Raw genomic sequence first — 17,457 nt, 5'->3', positions numbered from 1 at the left:
ATTATCACTTCATGTAGAATGCCTTTCACCATGGGAAAATGTAAGACCTCAGTAAAAACTGGCTTCAGCAATAAGGAACCGTGTTTTACCTGGAGTGGTGAGCCCAGAGGTAGGGTGGCCCCAGGGGTGGTACAGTCACTCCGTGATGTCACTGGGATGTCACTGGGGCCCCCGTGTTTTATTTCCATGCTTTGGCATAGACAGTAATGATTTCCCTCAAAGGCTAATTCCCCAAACATTCCCAAATGGCTGCTGCTCACAAATGGGGCAGTGTCATTACTCACATCCAGCAAGAGATAGAGAAACTTCTCCTCCATGCATGGAATAGCATAATCAGATTTGGAAATAATTTCCTAGCAGTGGTGTAAGAACAGCTGTGAGGCATATTTAAGAGCCAGAACGGATTCGGCTTGGTGACTACCTGACTGATGGAGGTGTGGGAAGGGAGGAGCTAGGGTGTTGCCCATGTTTCTTGTTTGGGCATCTTGGTAGACAGGGACGCCCTCCCTGGGGTGGGGCCAGATCTGGTTTGGTGAGGATGATGACACAGCTGTGCAGGTTTAATGCCTCCCTATGCTTCACTTGGGCCTGCCCAGGAGACTAGCTGGAGCCTGTCATCAAAACCTTGACAGGGGCACCAAACCACATCTGACAAGAAGTGACTTCTTAAGAGGTGGGATAAGCAAATTATTTCTCTCCCTGAATTGCTCTCCTGCTTATGCAGAGAGAGCCATTTCTTTTTTTTCTTTTCTTTTCTTTTTCTTTTTCCTTCTTTTTTTTTTTTTTTTTTTTTTTTTTTTTTTTTTTTGAGACAGAGTTTCACTCTTGTTGCCCAGGCTGGAGTGCAATGGCGTGATCTCACCTCACTGCAAACCCCACCTCCCGGGTTCAAGCAATTCTCCTGCCTCAACCTCCCAAGTAGCTGGGATTATAGGCATGTGCCACCATGTCTGGCTAATTTTTTGTAGTTTTAGTAGAGATGGGGTTTCTCCATGTTGGTCAGGCTGGTCTTGAACTCCCAACCTCAGGTGATCCACCTGCCTTGGCCTCCCGAAGTGCTGAGATTACAGGCATGGGCCACCGCGCCCCGCCTAGACAGAGCCATTTCTTTGAAGTAGGCAGCCACCTGAATGATGTACTTAAATGCCCTAAGCATCAAAGCTGTGTGCGATCAGAGTGGTTCATATGGATGCGGGGTGCCTAAAGATTATCTCTCTATACCTTCCAACCCAGTTTTGTTCAGGGGCACGTCCATATCTAGCATGAAAGACAGATCATTAGTCCAATCAATGACTCTCAACCCCGGTGGCACATTAAAATCAACCAGGGAGTTTAAAAAAACACCAAAGCCCAGGACCCACCTCCATATATCTATTAATATGTCTACACGTACACATAACATAAAATTCACCACCTTAACCATTTTAAAGTATCCAGTGGTATTAACAGGATTTATGTTGTTGTGTAACCATCATCATCATCCAATTTCAAAATGCCTTTCATCTTACTAAACTGAAACTCTATACACAAAAAATAATAACTCTCCATTCCTCCCTGTCTCCTCAACAGCCGCTGGCAACCACCATTCTAATTTTGGTCTCTATGAATTTGATTACTCTAGGTACCTGATGTAAGTGGAATCATATAAGATTTCCTTTTCCGACTGGCTTATCTCACTTTACATAAAAGTCTTCGAGGCCCATCCATGTTGTAGCAGGTGTCAGAATTCACCTCCCTTTTAAGACTGAATAATACGCCATCATATGTGGACAGGCACACTGTGCTTCCCTTGACTGCACTTTGCAGATACTGTGTTTTTTAGAAATTGAAGTTTTGTGGTAATACTGTATCCAGCAAGTCTACCAGTGCCACTTTTCCAACAGCCTGAGCTCATTTTGCGTCTCTGTGTTCTCTCGCTTTCCTCTGGCCTCCCTAAGCTCTGAGACACAACAATATGAAATTAGGCCAATTAATAACCCTAATAACCTCTCAGTGTTCAAGTGGAAGAAGAGTCACATGTCTCTCACTTTATTTATTTATTATTTATTTTAGAGACTGGATCTCATTCTGTCACCCAGGCTGGAGTGCAGTCGTACAAGCATAGCTCACTACAGCCTCCAACTCCTGGGCTCAAGCAAACCTCTCTCCTCAGACTCTCAAAAGCACTGGGATTCCAGGTGAGCCACTGCACCTGGCTGTCATCTCTTACTTTAAATCAAAAGCTAGAAATGATTAAGCCTAGTGAGGAAGGCATTTCAAAAACTGAGATAGGCCAAAAGCTAAGCCTCTTGTGCCAAACAGCCATATTGAGAATGGAATGGAAAAGTTCTTGAATTCAATTAAAAGTGCTACTCCAATGAATACATGAATGATAAGAAAATTAAACAGCCTTATTATAGAGAAAGTTTGAGTGGCCTGGTTAGAAGATCAAACCAGTCACAACATTCCCTTAAGCCAAAGTCTAATCCAGAGCAAAACCCTAACTCTCTTTAGCTCTATGATGACTGAGAGGTGAGGAAGCTGCAGAAAACAAGTTTGACACTAGCGGAATTTGGTTCATGAGGTTTGAGGAAAGAAGCCGTGTTTAAAACGTAAATGTGCAAGGTGAAGCAGCAAGTTCTGATAGAGAAGCTATAGCTAGTTATCCAGAAGACCTAGGTAAGGTCATTGATGAAGGTGGCTATGTGACACAATAGCTTTTCCATGTAGATAAAACAGCATCACATTGGAAGAAGATGCCATCTAGGACTTGCACAGCTAGAGAGAAGTCAATGTCTGGCTTCAACACTTCAAAGGACAGGCTAATGCTCTTGTTAGGGGTTAATGCAGCTGGTGACTTTAAGGTGAAACGAATGGCCACTTACCATTCTGAAAATTCTAGGGTCCTTAAGAATTATGCTAAATCTACTCTGCCTGTGCTCTAGAAATGAAGTAACAAAGTCTGGGTGACAGCACATCTGTTCGCAGCATAATTTACTGAATATTTTAAGCCCATTGTTTTGACCTACTGCTCAGAGCAAAAGATTCCTTTCAAAATATTATTGCTAATGGACAATACACCTGGTCACCCAAGATGGCAATGTACAGGATGTACAAGATTCATGTTGTTTTCATGCCTGCTAAACACAACATCCATTCCACAGCCCAGGGATCAAGGAGTCATTGCTACTTTCAATTCTTACTTTTTAAGAAACACATTTTGTAAGGCTGTAGCTACCATAGATTGTGATTCCTCTGATAGATCTGGACAAAGTAAATTGAAAACCTTCTGGAAAGGATTCACCATTCTAGATGCCATTAAGAACATTTGTGATTCATGTTCATGGGAGGAGGTCAAGCTATCAACATTAACAGGAGTTTGGGAGATATTGATTCCAACACTTATGGATAACGTTGAGGGGGTTATGACTTCAGCAGAGGAAGTAACTGCAGATATGATTAAAATAGCAAGAGGCCGGGCACACTGGCTCATGCCTGTAATCACAGCACTTTGGGAGACCAAGGTAGATGGATCAGTTTATGTCAGGAGTTCAAGACCCGCCTGGCCAACATGGTGAAACCCTGCTTCTACTAAAAATACAAAAATTAGCTGGGTATGGCAGTGCATGCCTGTCCGGAGCTGCGCACCCCGGCCATAGCAAATAATAATTAATGATTAAACGCCCGAGCTCTATTCCTTTCCACCTTCTACCTCCTCCCTAGATTTGTTGTTTCTCTTTTGTATCAATACCTCATAATAGATGGCGCTCTTCCTGCTTCTTCTTCACTTGTTTCCCCCCCCCGCCCCCCCCCCCAGCGGCTGCGAAAATTGTTACTTTGTAGCACAGGCACCATCCCGTGCCCGGGAAAATTACCAACTGACAGCGCAGGTGCAACATGACGTTTGACCAGAGAAACCAATACCTACTTGGTCACGCCCTCTGCGATGAGATCATCTCCGCCTCTGGCCCAACCCCTTCCCCTCCAAGTGTATATAAGGCACTGCATTACCGCCATTAAACGAGACTTGATCAGAGCACTGTCATGTCTCCATTTCTCGTGTCTCTTGTTCCCCAAATTCCCACCCCCTCTTCCAGGGCCTGCTCTGACTATCCCGTGGGCCGGGGATACGTGGCGCCTGAACAGGGACCTGGAAACGAGGGACTCCGTGAGGAAGAGGACGCCAAAGGACGGTCGACCGCTAATGAAGACAAAAGGAGTCAAACTCTTCCGATCACCGCGGGAACCTGCCGCGTCAGAATCGAAGGTAAGTGACGCGTCCGAAATGGGACAAGAATTAAGCCAACATCAAATATATGTAGGACAATTAAAAGAGGCTTTAAAGATACGAGGAGTAAAGGTTAAAGGTAATGATTTGTTTAAATTTTTTGATTTTGTAAAAGACACTTGCCCTTGGTTCCCATAGGAAGGAACTATTGGTATTAAAAGATGGCGTAGAGTAGGGGATTGTCTTCAGGACTATTATAATACTTTTGGGCCAGAAAAAATTCCTGTAACCGCCTTCTCTTATTGGAACCTCATTAGAGATTTAATAGATAAGAAGGAGGCCAATCCGCAAGTCATGGCTGCGGTCGCTCAGACAGAGCATATTTTAAAGGTTAGCTCCCGCTCTAACCTCGCAAAGCCTCCGCAAGATACGGAGGAGGATCTCATTTCCCTCGAAAGTGATCATGAGGAAATTAAGTCTCCTTCTGTAACAGATAAAGAAATACCACACGAAAACAAACCAAAAAAATACCCAATTTTACAGATGCTTCAAAAGGAGGAGGAAATTAATAAGCCTAATCAATCGGATATAAATTGGGATGATTTAGAGGAAGAGGCGGCTAAATATCACAACCCTGATTCGCCTCCCTGTTTTTCATACCCATCCCCATATAATAAGACGCATAATGAGGCTTCTGCGCCCATCGTTATGGCAGCAATAGATCCCAAAGAAGAATTAAAGCAAAAAATTGCTCAACTAGAAGAACAGATTAAACTTGAAGAGTTACATCAATCATTGATAATTAGGCTCCAAAAGCTAAAAACAGGAAATGAAAAAATACCTAACTCAGACGCTATGGAGGGTTCCTTGCGCCCACCTCAGCGGCCTGGACAACATGTTCCAAGAAGGGGGTTAGTCGCTAGTCGACATAGAGAAGACTCCTCCCCCAAAGACGTTTTTCCGGTCACGGAAACCATAGATGAACAGGGACAGGCTTGGAGGCATCATACTGGATTTGATTTTACTATCATAAAAGAGTTAAAAACTGCTGCCTCTCAGTATGGGGCTACTGCTCCATATACTCTTGCTATAGTGGAATCTGTGGCTGATAATTGGCTCACTCCTACAGACTGGAATACCTTAGTTAGGGCAGTCCTTTCTGGGGGAGACCACTTAATTTGGAAGTCAGAGTTCTTTGAAAATTGTAGAGATACAGCTAAAAGAAATCAACAGGCAGGAAACGGTTGGGATTTTGATATGTTAACTGGTTCAGGTAATTATGCAGACACTCAGGCCCAAATGCAATATGACCCTGGACTGTTCTCACAAATCCAGGCTGCTGCTACAAAGGCCTGGAGAAAACTTCCCGTTAAAGGAGATCCAGGGGCTTCGCTCACAGCGGTTAAACAAGGACCCGATGAGCCATTTTCAGACTTTGTGCATAGACTTATGACCACGGCAGGTAGAATCTTTGGAAATGCAGAAACGGGTGTAGATTATGTTAAACAGTTAGCTTATGAAAATGCTAACGCCGCCTGCCAAGCGGCAATCAGACCTTATCGAAAGAAAACAGATTTAACAGGATACATTCGCCTTTGTTCAGATATTGGGCCCTCATATCAACAAGGTCTAGCAATGGCCGCCGCTTTTAGCGGCCAAACAGTAAGAGATTTCCTCATTAACAAAGGTAGAGATAAAGGGGGATGTTTTAGATGCGGTAAAAGGGGACACTTTGCAAAAGATTGCCATGAAAACCAAAATAAGAGTCCAGAAGCAAAAATCCCAGGCCTTTGCCCAAGGTGTAAAAGAGGAAGGCACTGGGCAAACGAATGTAAATCTAAAACTGACAGTCAAGGAAATCCTTTACCCCCCAGGCAGGGAAACGGGATGAGGGGCCAGCCTCAGGCCCCGAAACAAGCATATGGGGCAGTCAGCTTTGTTCCAGCCAGCAACAGCAATCCATTTCAAAACTTAGTAGAGCAACCCCAGGAAGTGCAGGATTGGACCTCAGTTCCACCTCCCACACAGTACTAACACCTGAAATGGGACCACAGACCTTAAATACCAGAATATATGCACCCTTGCCACCTAACACTTTTGGGCTACTTTTAGGAAGAAGTAGTGTCACCATGAGAGGCTTACAAGTCCTCCCTGGAGTTATAGATAATGATTATGAAGGAGAAATTAAAATTATGGCCAGAGCTATTGATAGTATTATTACTGTCCCTCAAGGAGTTAGAATAGCTCAGTTACTCCTGCTACCTTTGGTTAAAACAGATAATAATATCCAATACTCTAATAGAAATATAAAAGGTTTCGGATCATCAGATATATATTGGGTGCAACCAATTACAAATCAAAAACCCTCTCTAACCTTATGGTTAGACGGGAAGGCATTCACTGGACTAATAGACACAGGGGCTGATGTAACTATCATTAAACAGGAAAATTGGCCCTCTCATTGGCCTACCACAGAAACTTTAACTCACTTGAGAGGAATTGGACAAAGCAGTAATCCTAAACAAAGTTCTAAATACCTAACATGGACAGATAAAGAAAACAATTCAGGCCTCATTAAGCCATTTGTTATCCCTTGCCTACCTGTTAACCTTTGGGGGCGAGATCTACTCTCTCAAATGAAAATTATAATGTGTAGTCCAAATGATATAGTTACTGCACAAATGTTAACTCAAGGATACACCCCTGGTAAAGGTCTTGGAAAAGGAGAGAACGGTATCCCACAGCCTATACTGGTTTCAGGACAACTTGATAAAAAGGGGTTTGGAAATTTTTAGCTCAGGCCACTGACATACCTGCACCCCAAAGGTGCGCTGACCCCATTACTTGGAAGTCAGATGAGCCCGTTTGGGTTGATCAGTGGCCTTTACTCAATGATAAACTAAGTGCTGCCCAACAGTTAGTGCAGGAACAACTAGCAGCAGGACATATTGAGGAAAGTAATTCCCCTTGGAATACACCTATTTTTGTTATTAAAAAGAAGTCCGGCAAATGGAGACTCTTACAAGATTTAAGAGCAGTAAATATCACTATGATCCTTATGGGTGCCTTACAACCAGGATTGCCTTCACCGGTTGCGATTCCTCAAAAATATTTTAAAATCGTTATTGACCTTAAAGATTGCTTTTTTACAATTCCCCTTCACCCTGCTGACCAAAAAAGATTTGCCTTTAGTCTTCCATCCACAAATTTTAAACAACCAATGAAGCGTTATCAATGGAAAGTTTTACCTCAGGGTATGGCTAATAGTCCTACCTTGTGTCAAAAATATGTAGCTGCCGCTATAGAGCCAGTCAGAAAAACATGGGCACAAATGTATATTATACATTATATGGATGTTATTTTAATAGCAGGAGAAATTGGCGAACAAGTCTTACAGTGTTTTGCCCAACTCAAACAGGAGTTAACAGCAGCAGGACTACAAATAGCCCCAGAAAAAGTACAATTACAAGATCCATACACTTATCTTGGTTTCCAAATTAATGGACCCAAAATCATTAATCAAAAGGCCGTTATACGTCGTGATCATTTAAAAACTTTAAATGATTTCCAAAAATTACTGGGAGACATAAATTGGCTTCGACCGTACTTAAAGCTCACCACAGGAGAGTTAAAACCTCTTTTCGATATATTAAAAGGAGACTCTAATCCAAAATCTCCCAGGTCCATTACTAAAGAAGCATTAATAGCACTCCAACAGGTAGAACATGCCATTGCAACACAATTTGTCACCGGCATTGATTATTCTCAGCCATTAATATTCCTTATTTTTAACACAACAATAACCCCTACTGGCCTATTTTGGCAGAATAATCCCATTATGTGGGTACACCTGCCCTCCTCCCCTAAAAAGGTTTTGTTGCCTTATTATGATGCAATAGCTGATCTAATTATCTTGGGAAGAGAAAACAGTAGAAAATACTTTGGAATAGAACCCTCTACTATTATACAACCCTACACTCAATCACACATCCATTGGCTGTTACAAAATACGGAAGCCTGGCCAATTGCTTACGCTTCTTATACTGGCGCGATTGACAACCATTACCCACCTAACAAACTTATTCAATTTTGTAAACTTCATGCGTTTGTATTTCCCCATATTACCAGTAAAGAACCTCTCAATGACGCATTACTAATTTTCACTGATGGATCTTCCACAGGACTTGCCGCTTACACTTACAATGATATAATCGTTAAATTCCAGACCGCTTATACATCAGCTCAGCTGGTCGAATTGCAAGCTATAATTACAGCACTATCAGCTTTTCCTTGTCAGCCACTTAACATTTATACAGACAGCACCTACCTGGCTCATTCAATACCCCTCTTAGAGACCGTGTCTCAAATTAAACATATTTCAGACACAGCTAACCTATTTTTACAATGTCAACAACTTATCCGAAAAAGGACTACTCCCTTTTTTCTTGGGCATATTAGAGCACATTCAGGATTACCGGGACCTCTAACACAAGGTAACGCAACAGCCGACACGGCAACAAAAACCATAGCCACAGTCACTACAGATAATTTGCAACAAGCGCAAAAAGCACATGCCTTACATCATTTAAACGCCCAAACCTTAAGGCTTATGTTTAAACTTACCAGAGAACAAGCTCGACAAATAGTTAAACAATGCGCCAACTGCATAACGCATTTACCTGTTCCCCATTTAGGAGTTAATCCCCGAGGACTCATCCCCAACGAAATTTGGCAAATGGATGTTACTCACCACTTAGAATTCGGTCAACTAAAATATATCCATGTATGCATAGACACCTATAGTGGATTCATTAGTGCAACTCTCCAAACAGGAGAGGCCACCAAACATGTCATAGCTCATTTATTACACTGCTTTTCTATTTTAGGAATACCCAAACAAATCAAAACAGATAATGGCCCCGGTTATATAGCCAAAACCTTCTTACAATTTTGTAATACCCTACAAATTAAACATACCACAGGCATTCCCTATAATCCCCAAGGACAAGGTATAGTAGAAAGAGCTCATCTGTCATTAAAAACTATTATCACAAAATTAAAAGGGGGGAGCTGGTACCCCATGAAGGGTACCCCCAGAAACATACTCAATCATGCCCTGTTTATCCTTAATTTTTTAAATTTGGACAGTCATGGAAAATCGGCTGCCGACCGTTTCTGGCATCCTGAATCTCAAAAACAGTTTGCAATGGTAAAATGGAAAGATCCACTTGATAGTTCATGGCATGGCCCCGATCCAGTTTTAATTTGGGGAAGAGGCTCAGTATGCATCTTCTCACAAAAAAATGATGCAGCCAGATGGCTGCCTGAAAGATTGGTAAGACAAATAAATCATAACCATTGTCAGTCCAGGGAAGATAAATCTCCCTGAGAAGTTCTTTCCTTCTTGTTTTTCAGAAAATGAAGCCTAACATGAGATTCCTTTGGGGAATAATCGCTCTATATAGCATAGTGGCAGTCTATGCAGGTTTTGGTGACCCTCGTAAGGCAAGAGAATTATTACGAAAACAATACGGCCAGCCTTGTGACTGCAGAGGGGGACAAATATCTGAACCTCCGTCAGACAGAATCACCCAGGTGACCTGCACGGGCAAGACAGCTTACCTAATGCCAAACCAGTTATGGAAATGTAAGTCTACCCCAAGAGATACCTCACCTAGCGGGCCGCTCCTAGAATGCCCTTGTAGCTCTTTCCAATCTTCTGTACATAGTTCCTGTTATACATCCTATCAACAATGCAAATCAGGCAATAGAACATATTATACGGCCACATTACTAAAAACACAAACTGGAGGCATCAATGACGTACAAGTATTAGGATCCACCAATAAACTTGTACAGTCTCCTTGTAACGGCCAAAAAGGAAAGCCTGTTTGTTGGAGCACTACCGCTCCCATTCACATTTCTGATGGAGGAGGCCCATTAGATACTGCAAGGATTAAAACCGTCCAGAAAAAATTAGAAGAAATTCATAAAGCTCTATATCCGGAACTTCAATATCACCCTTTAGCCCTGCCTGAGCTTAGAGGTAATTTTAAGCTCGATGCCCAAACCTTTGATATCCTCAATGCTACTTACAATTTACTTCAAATGTCCAATACAAGTCTGGCCCATGATTGTTGGCTTTGTCTTAAAATGGGCCCCCCTATTCCTCTAGCCATACCTAACCTTTTAATGTCCTATGCCAATTACTCAAATGAATCCTTAGTAAATAATTCCTGTCCTATTATCCCCCCCCTCTTAGTTCAACCGATGACGTTTTCTAATTCCTCTTGCCTCTTTTCACCATCATATAATAACACTAAAGAAATTGATTTAGGCTATGTTGTGTTTGGCAACTGTACCTCCATAATCAATGCCACCAACCCTTTGTGTGCTATAAATGGCTCGGTTTTCGTTTGTGGAAACAACATGGCATATACGTATCTACCTACAAATTGGACAGGGCTTTGTGTTCTGGCCACTCTTCTCCCCGACATTGATATCATCCCTGGAGATGAACCTATCCCCATCCCCGCTATTGAACATTTTATTTATAGACTGAAACGAGCCATACAATTTATTCCCTTGTTGGCAGGACTAGGAATCACCACTGCTTTTACTACAGGAGCCACAGGCCTAGGAGTCTCACTAACCCAATATACTAAATTATCCAATTAATTTCAGATGTACAGACCTTATCCAGTACTATACAAGATTTACAAGATCAAGTAGATTCATTAGCAGAAGTAGTTCTCCAGAATAGAAGAGGTCTAGATTTGTTAACGGCAGAACAGGGAAGGATCTGTTTGGCTTTACAGGAAAAGTGTTGTTTTCACGCCAACAAATCCGGAATCGTCAGAGATAAGATAAAAACGTTACAAGAAGAACTAGAAAAGTGCAGAAAAGGCCTGGCCGCCAATCCCTTGTGGACTGGACTAGATGGACTTCTCCCCTATCTCCTGCCATTTCTTGGTCCTTTACTTACTCTTCTACTCTTCCTCACTCTCGGGCCTATAATCCTTAATAAGCTTATGGCATTTGTCAGACAACAAATTGAGGCCTTCCAGGCCAAACCTATACAGGTCCATTATCATCGCCTTGAGATGACTGAAAATGGTGAGTCTTATTTACCTTAATAAGACCACCTCCCCTGTGTGCTGAACTGGACAGTCAATGACGGGTAAGAGGACACTATCCCCATCGGAGCCTAAGACAGGAGGGCCGCCCTTGCTGCTGCCTTATCCCATGACGGGCCTAGAAGATGGGGATGAGTTGACCCAACCTAAGACAGGCGCAGTTCCCGAGGGGTTTTCTTATCATAAAATAATAAAAAGGGGGACCTGTCCGGAGCTGCGCGCCCCGGCCATAGCAAATAATAATTAATGATTAAACGCCGGAGCTCTATTCCTTTCCACCTTCTACCTCCTCCCTAGATTTGTTGTTTCTCTTTTGTATCAATACCTCATAATAGATGGGCTCTTCCTGCTTCTTCTTCACTTGTTTTTCCCCCCGCGGCTGCGAAAATTGTTACTTTGTAGCACAGGCACCATCCCGTGCCAGGGAAAATTACCAACTGACAGCGCAGGTGCAACATGACGTTTGACCAGAGAAACCAATACCTACTTGGTCACGCCCTCTGCGATGAGATCATCTCCGCCTCTGGCCCAACCCCTTCCCCTCCAAGTGTATATAAGGCACTGCATTACCGCCATTAAACGAGACTTGATCAGAGCACTGTCTTGTCTCCATTTCTCGTGTCTCTTGTTCCCCAAATTCCCACCCCCTCTTCCAGGGCCTGCTCTGACTATCCCGCGGGCCGGGATACATGCCTGTAGTCCCAGCTACTTGGGAGGCTGAGGCAAGACAATGGCTTGAATCTGGGAGGTGGAGGTTACAGTGAGTAGAGATCATGTCATTGCACTCCAGCCTGGGTGACAGAGTGAGACTCTGTCTCAAAAAAATAAAAAAAATAAAAATAAAAATAAATAGCAAGAGAACTAGAATTAGATGTGGAGCCTTAAGATGTGACTGAATTGCTGCAATCTCATGATAAAACTTGAATGGATGAAGAGTTGCTTTTTATGGAAAAACAAAGAAAGTAATCTTTTCAGATGGACTCTACTTCAGGTAAAGATGCTGTGAACATTGTTAAAATGACAAGAAAGGACAGAATATTACATAAACGTAGTGGATACAGCAATTGCAGGGTTTGAGAGGATTGACTCTAATTTTGAAAGTTCTACTCCGGTTAAAAGGCTATCAAATATCATCACATGGTTTGGCGTATGTAAAGGGGAGAAAAGTAAAGAAAAAAACAGCATTGGCATTCTACAGAGAAATCTTTCCTAAAAGGAAGAGTCCATTGATGCGACAAACTTCATTGTTGTCTATTTTAAGAAAGAGGGCACGGTGGTTCACGCCTGTAATCCCAGCACTTTGGGAGGCTGTGGTGGTATGATTGCTTGAGCCCAGGAATTTGAGACAAGCCTGGGCAACATAGTGAGACACTGTCTCTACTAAAAATACAAAAATTAGCTAGATGTGGTGGTGCATGCCTGTACTCCCAGCTATTCAGGAGGCTGAGGTATGAGAATTGCTTGAATCTGGAAGGCAGACATTGCAGTGAGCCAGGATCTCACCACTGCACTCCAGCCTGAGTGACAGACTGAGATGTTTCGAAAACAAAAACAAAAACAAAACTTGCCACAGCCACTCCACCCTTGAGCAATCACCACCCTAATCAGTTAGCAGCCATCAACACTGAGCCAGACCCTCCACCAGCAAAAACATTATGACTCACAGAAGGCCCAGATAATTGTTAGCATTTTTAGCAAAAAATTATCTCTAAATTAAGATATTATGTGTACACTGCTTTTTTTTTTAGACATAATGCGATTGCACACTTACTAGACAACAGAATAGTGTAAACATTTTTATATGCACTGAGAGACAAAAAAATTGTGTGACTTGCTTGTGATATTCACTTGATTGTGATGGTTTGGAACTGAACCCGCAATGACTCTGAGTTAAGCCTGGATGTCACACTATGCTTATCCATTCTGTCAGCGAACACTTGGGCTCACCTTTAGGCTATTGTGAATAAGGCTTCTCTGAACATGGGGGTACAAATATCTTCAGAGAGATTTTTTTAGAAGCTTCCCATGGGGTTTGAATATGTAGCTAGGGTTGACAGCCATTATAAAAGACATTCCCTAGAGATTGTGAGGGGCACAGGGAAGGGGCAGGCTACCATAGTTGGCTCAATCCGCTATTCCATCCTAACTATATCATCATGTCAGCTAATCAGCAGTGTAGACATCTGTCTCCTTGAGTAGACTTGGACACCTGAGGGGCAGGGTAGGTTTCTTTACCACAAGAGCTCCCAGATCTAGTTCCAAGCCCAGGGGCCTGTAGGAGCTGATTAAGTTGCTGCTGAATAAAGACTACTAATCCATAATTCTACCTTATCCTACTATTAAAACCAACTGTTCCCTTCTACTAGAAATTACTCATCATTGCACCGTAGGCCATTCTCCGGTCCTGTAGCATGACTGGTACCTGGGCCTGAGCCTGAGTCAAGGTCTAAGATCTTTATGAAATAAAATTATGAGCATGAAAGAAGCCCTGGGTCCTCACAGAACAGATGGGCTTGGGGACAATGGTTGCTGTGGCCTCTTGCTCCAGCTTCTTCTGGGACAAATGCTCCCAAAAGGAGGGTGGTACCTGTTCCTTGCATCTGGATGAGAGGCCTAATCTATCTTCACCTAAATATCTGCTTACTGTCCCCACAACTCACTTTAAAAAGAAAAGGCTGTAGCTGTGTTTCTATTGAGGTGGGTTTTGTGTACTCTTTATTCATCTCCGTAGCTCCACATACTTGTGCTTACTTTCATTTTAATTTTAACCCAAGTTCTCAAGATCATTCTTTTTTAAATTTTACTTTAAGTCCCGAGATACATGTGCAGAATGTACAGGTTTGTTACGCAGGTATACGTGTGCCATGGTGGTTTGCTGCACCTACTGACCATCCTCTAATTTCCCTCCCCTCACCCCCCACCTCCCAACAGGCCCTGGTGTGTGTTGTTCCCCTCCCTGTGTCCATGTGTTCTCATTGTTCAACTCCTATGTATGAGTGAGAACATGTGTGTTAGGTTTTCTGTTCCTGTGTTAGTTTGCTGAGGATGATGGCTTCCAGCTTCATCCAAGTCTCTGCAAAGGACATGCTCTCATTCCTTTTCATGGCTGCATAGTATTCCATGATGTATATGTACCACATTTTCTTTACCCAGTCTGTCATTACCGAGATCATTTTTTATTAAAGCCTACAGAAATTAAACAGGAGCCCCAGATAAAAAGAGATGCCAGAGAACCCAAGAGTTCTTCATTCCATATTGAAGTCCATGAACATATTTGGAGAGAACCTCTTTGTAACACGAAGCAGCAGTGTAGCAAATTGAGAATGCCATCCTCCCTTCCTTCCCTCCATCTTAGAAGCCACCAGTGTGGTGTGACATGGGGTGGGGCCAGCAAGGATGTGCCTTGGAAGGTAAAATTACAGGACTGGCCCTTCATTGCTCCTTTCTTATTTCCGAGATCTGAGGTCCACCTTCACCCAGATAGCACCCAGGTCAGGGCTAGGCTGAGGTGAAGTAGGTGAGGCATAGCATGCAAATACAGGGTCAGATCTTGTCTTCACTTAAAATTTGACTATTTAGCTCATCATGGGGTTTTGTGGCATGAATTTTGATTTTTTAAAAAACTGCATTCAAATTATTTATCTTGATTCCTGAGATTTTTAGCATGCCTTAAACTTGGAGACTTGCCTGCCTCTTCTGAGGCTTGACCTTGAGTCAGTTACTATCAGCACCTTCCTTTGCATTTTAAGAGGAAAGCATAATGTTGCTCTCTGATAGATCCTTGGGAAGCCGTAAACCCCCTTCTCTGAGTTACTTCGGCCTCTGTTCCTTTTGACAAACGATCTCCCCAATCTGTTCACTTTGCAGCTTCTGCCCTTCTGCCCTCCTCCCTTCCATGTTTCCCATAAAAAACCCACACCAGGGACCAGGGAGAGAAGCAAGAAGGCCCGTGTGGGGCGTGGGCCTTTCCCTCCCAGGTTTTTTGCTAACTTAACTTTAGAGCTTCAGAATTGAGATAAACACATAATGAGCAAGGGCCCATATCTTTTTAAAGAAATCTTTCTTGTATCCATTACGATGATAAATAGCGCCCCTGTGGTCAACCATGGCCAGCCTTACACTCTGGAACTTCAAGGCAGCTGTGGGAAATTGAATTCTCAAGGACTTTAACTGTGCCAATCATGGCGGCCCTGGAAAATATTTCTAATATGGTAAAAGGGTGGATGGACTTTTAGATGCAGATGGGACTCTGTGTTCCCACCACTGCCTCCAGCCTAAAACAGTATGGAAGGAAGCAAAGCCATGATTCCGGGCTCCTCTGTCCTAGTAGGACCCTTACCTTGCAAGGGCACTGGAGTCCCCTGATTTCAGGCCGCTCTCTGTGAAGACCTAAGTGGGGAACTGTGACTACTCACTTGTGTCTGTGAGCCTGGGGGCTTTTCCTGCACTGCTTGCTGCATCGTCAGTAAACCGATGTGAATATAAATGACCGGAGTCTCCAACGCTGTTCTAGCCCATTTTCAAAATCTTGAGGGTTCAGCGTGGCTCAGCCTCATTGATATTACCTTAATGTTTCATTACTATTATCGTACATTCACCCGAACATAATAATTACTTAATGCACTGGCATGATGAGAAATATAATTACATATGCAAATAATTTTATAAATAAGTAGTATGAGAAACATATTGACACAGTGACCACAATACCATTCAAACAATCGCCACAAGACCTGACCACAAAGTCTTACCAGGACCGTATGCATCCCAGTGTAGAGCCTGCTGAGACACACCAAGGTGGAAAACACCACGGCCATCACCAGTCCCAACACAAATGGATACTGTGGGGTAAGGAGAAAAAACAAGGGACTTAGATCACACTCAGACATATGATTTCATGTCATAGGTGGGAATAGGGTTCATTAATGCAAGAATTGCTAGTCCGAATCTTGCATTCCCCAGACCAGCAATCTGATTATCTAAAAACATTTTCTAAAAGGGGAGACAGAAGAAAGAGAAGGGGAAGATACCTAGGTATACAGTTCTGGGAGGAAGTTTCTAACATATAAGTATGCACGTGACATGTAGTAGGACTTGGCTTTAAGACTCATGACCACAACTACAGTGCTGGCAGTTTTAGTGAAATGAATAACTTTGATTTCTACCTATTCTTAAATCAGAGTGACAAGAAACAAACAATTTGACCAAGAAGCAAGGTAGATAGATAGCCAGGGCTATAATCTGAAAATCCCAACAAGCAACTTCTCCTCCTCTGTGGAAGATGCAGGGGCAATGGGCCCAAAGTAAGAATCGGCATATTTGCGTCCAGATATCAAAAGCACTTGTGCAGATTCTACTGACTCTCAACATTTGCTGCTGAGTAACACTAGCGGCTGGAGGAATCTGGCTAATACTGAATCATATAAGGAACACACAGATATTTTGCTTATAAACTAGACATAGGCATGTAATCCACCTGCTTCAAGCACCAGTGTCTGTGGTATTCCGTAGTAAGATCAAAGACAATAGAGCACTGTCTGTATTAGGCAAAGCACTTTATCCTATCTCCCTTAGTCTTCACATAACCCTATGAAGTAGGCTCAGTTATTAGCCCCATTTTACAAATGAGGAAGTCCTTAACCATGATAATAAATGACATTGTTAATAAACTTTATCACAAAGGCACTTTCCCCTCAATGCTCCCATTTGACCCTCACAACAAGAGCTTGGGGTTCAGAGAAGTGAAATGATCTGCCTGAAGTCACACAGCCAGTAAGTGAGAGTCAGAACTGCAGGCCATGCCTTCTGAGTCCAACTCCAGTGTGTTCTTTCCCATGTAACACGTGAGTACCATAACACCTGATTGTCATGTCTGTTCTTAAGGTTTATCATTAACTAAGTCTCAGATTTTAATTTAAAAGTGTTAAGAATTAATGAGTTAATATATTTGGAAATTAGGGTGTGGGCAGTAGCCTCAACACACATTTAAAAAATTTTATTTCAATAGTTTTTGGGTTACTCAATACACATTAACCAATATATATGTAAATAAATATATATAAATAAACCAATAAATATAAAATATATAAATAAACCAATATTTAGAGCTGTTTA

At 42.5% G+C, this 17,457-nt stretch overlaps 1 protein-coding gene across 1 annotated transcript in view; it reads right to left on the bottom strand.

Moving 5' to 3' along the window:
- LOC105481305 (sphingosine-1-phosphate phosphatase 2) overlaps positions 1-17,457 on the bottom strand; it is a 149,748-nt gene that overhangs the window by 30,655 nt on the left and 101,636 nt on the right. The window contains exon 4 of the mRNA XM_011740808.2: positions 16,095-16,184. Coding sequence (XP_011739110.1) covers positions 16,095-16,184 — 90 coding nt within the window. The remainder of the gene's footprint in view (positions 1-16,094; positions 16,185-17,457) is intronic.

This window comes from Macaca nemestrina, chromosome 11, assembly GCF_043159975.1.
Source record: "Macaca nemestrina isolate mMacNem1 chromosome 11, mMacNem.hap1, whole genome shotgun sequence".
In the NCBI taxonomy this organism is placed as follows: domain Eukaryota; kingdom Metazoa; phylum Chordata; class Mammalia; order Primates; family Cercopithecidae; genus Macaca; species Macaca nemestrina.
This window is presented reverse-complemented; position numbering and strand designations above follow the sequence as displayed.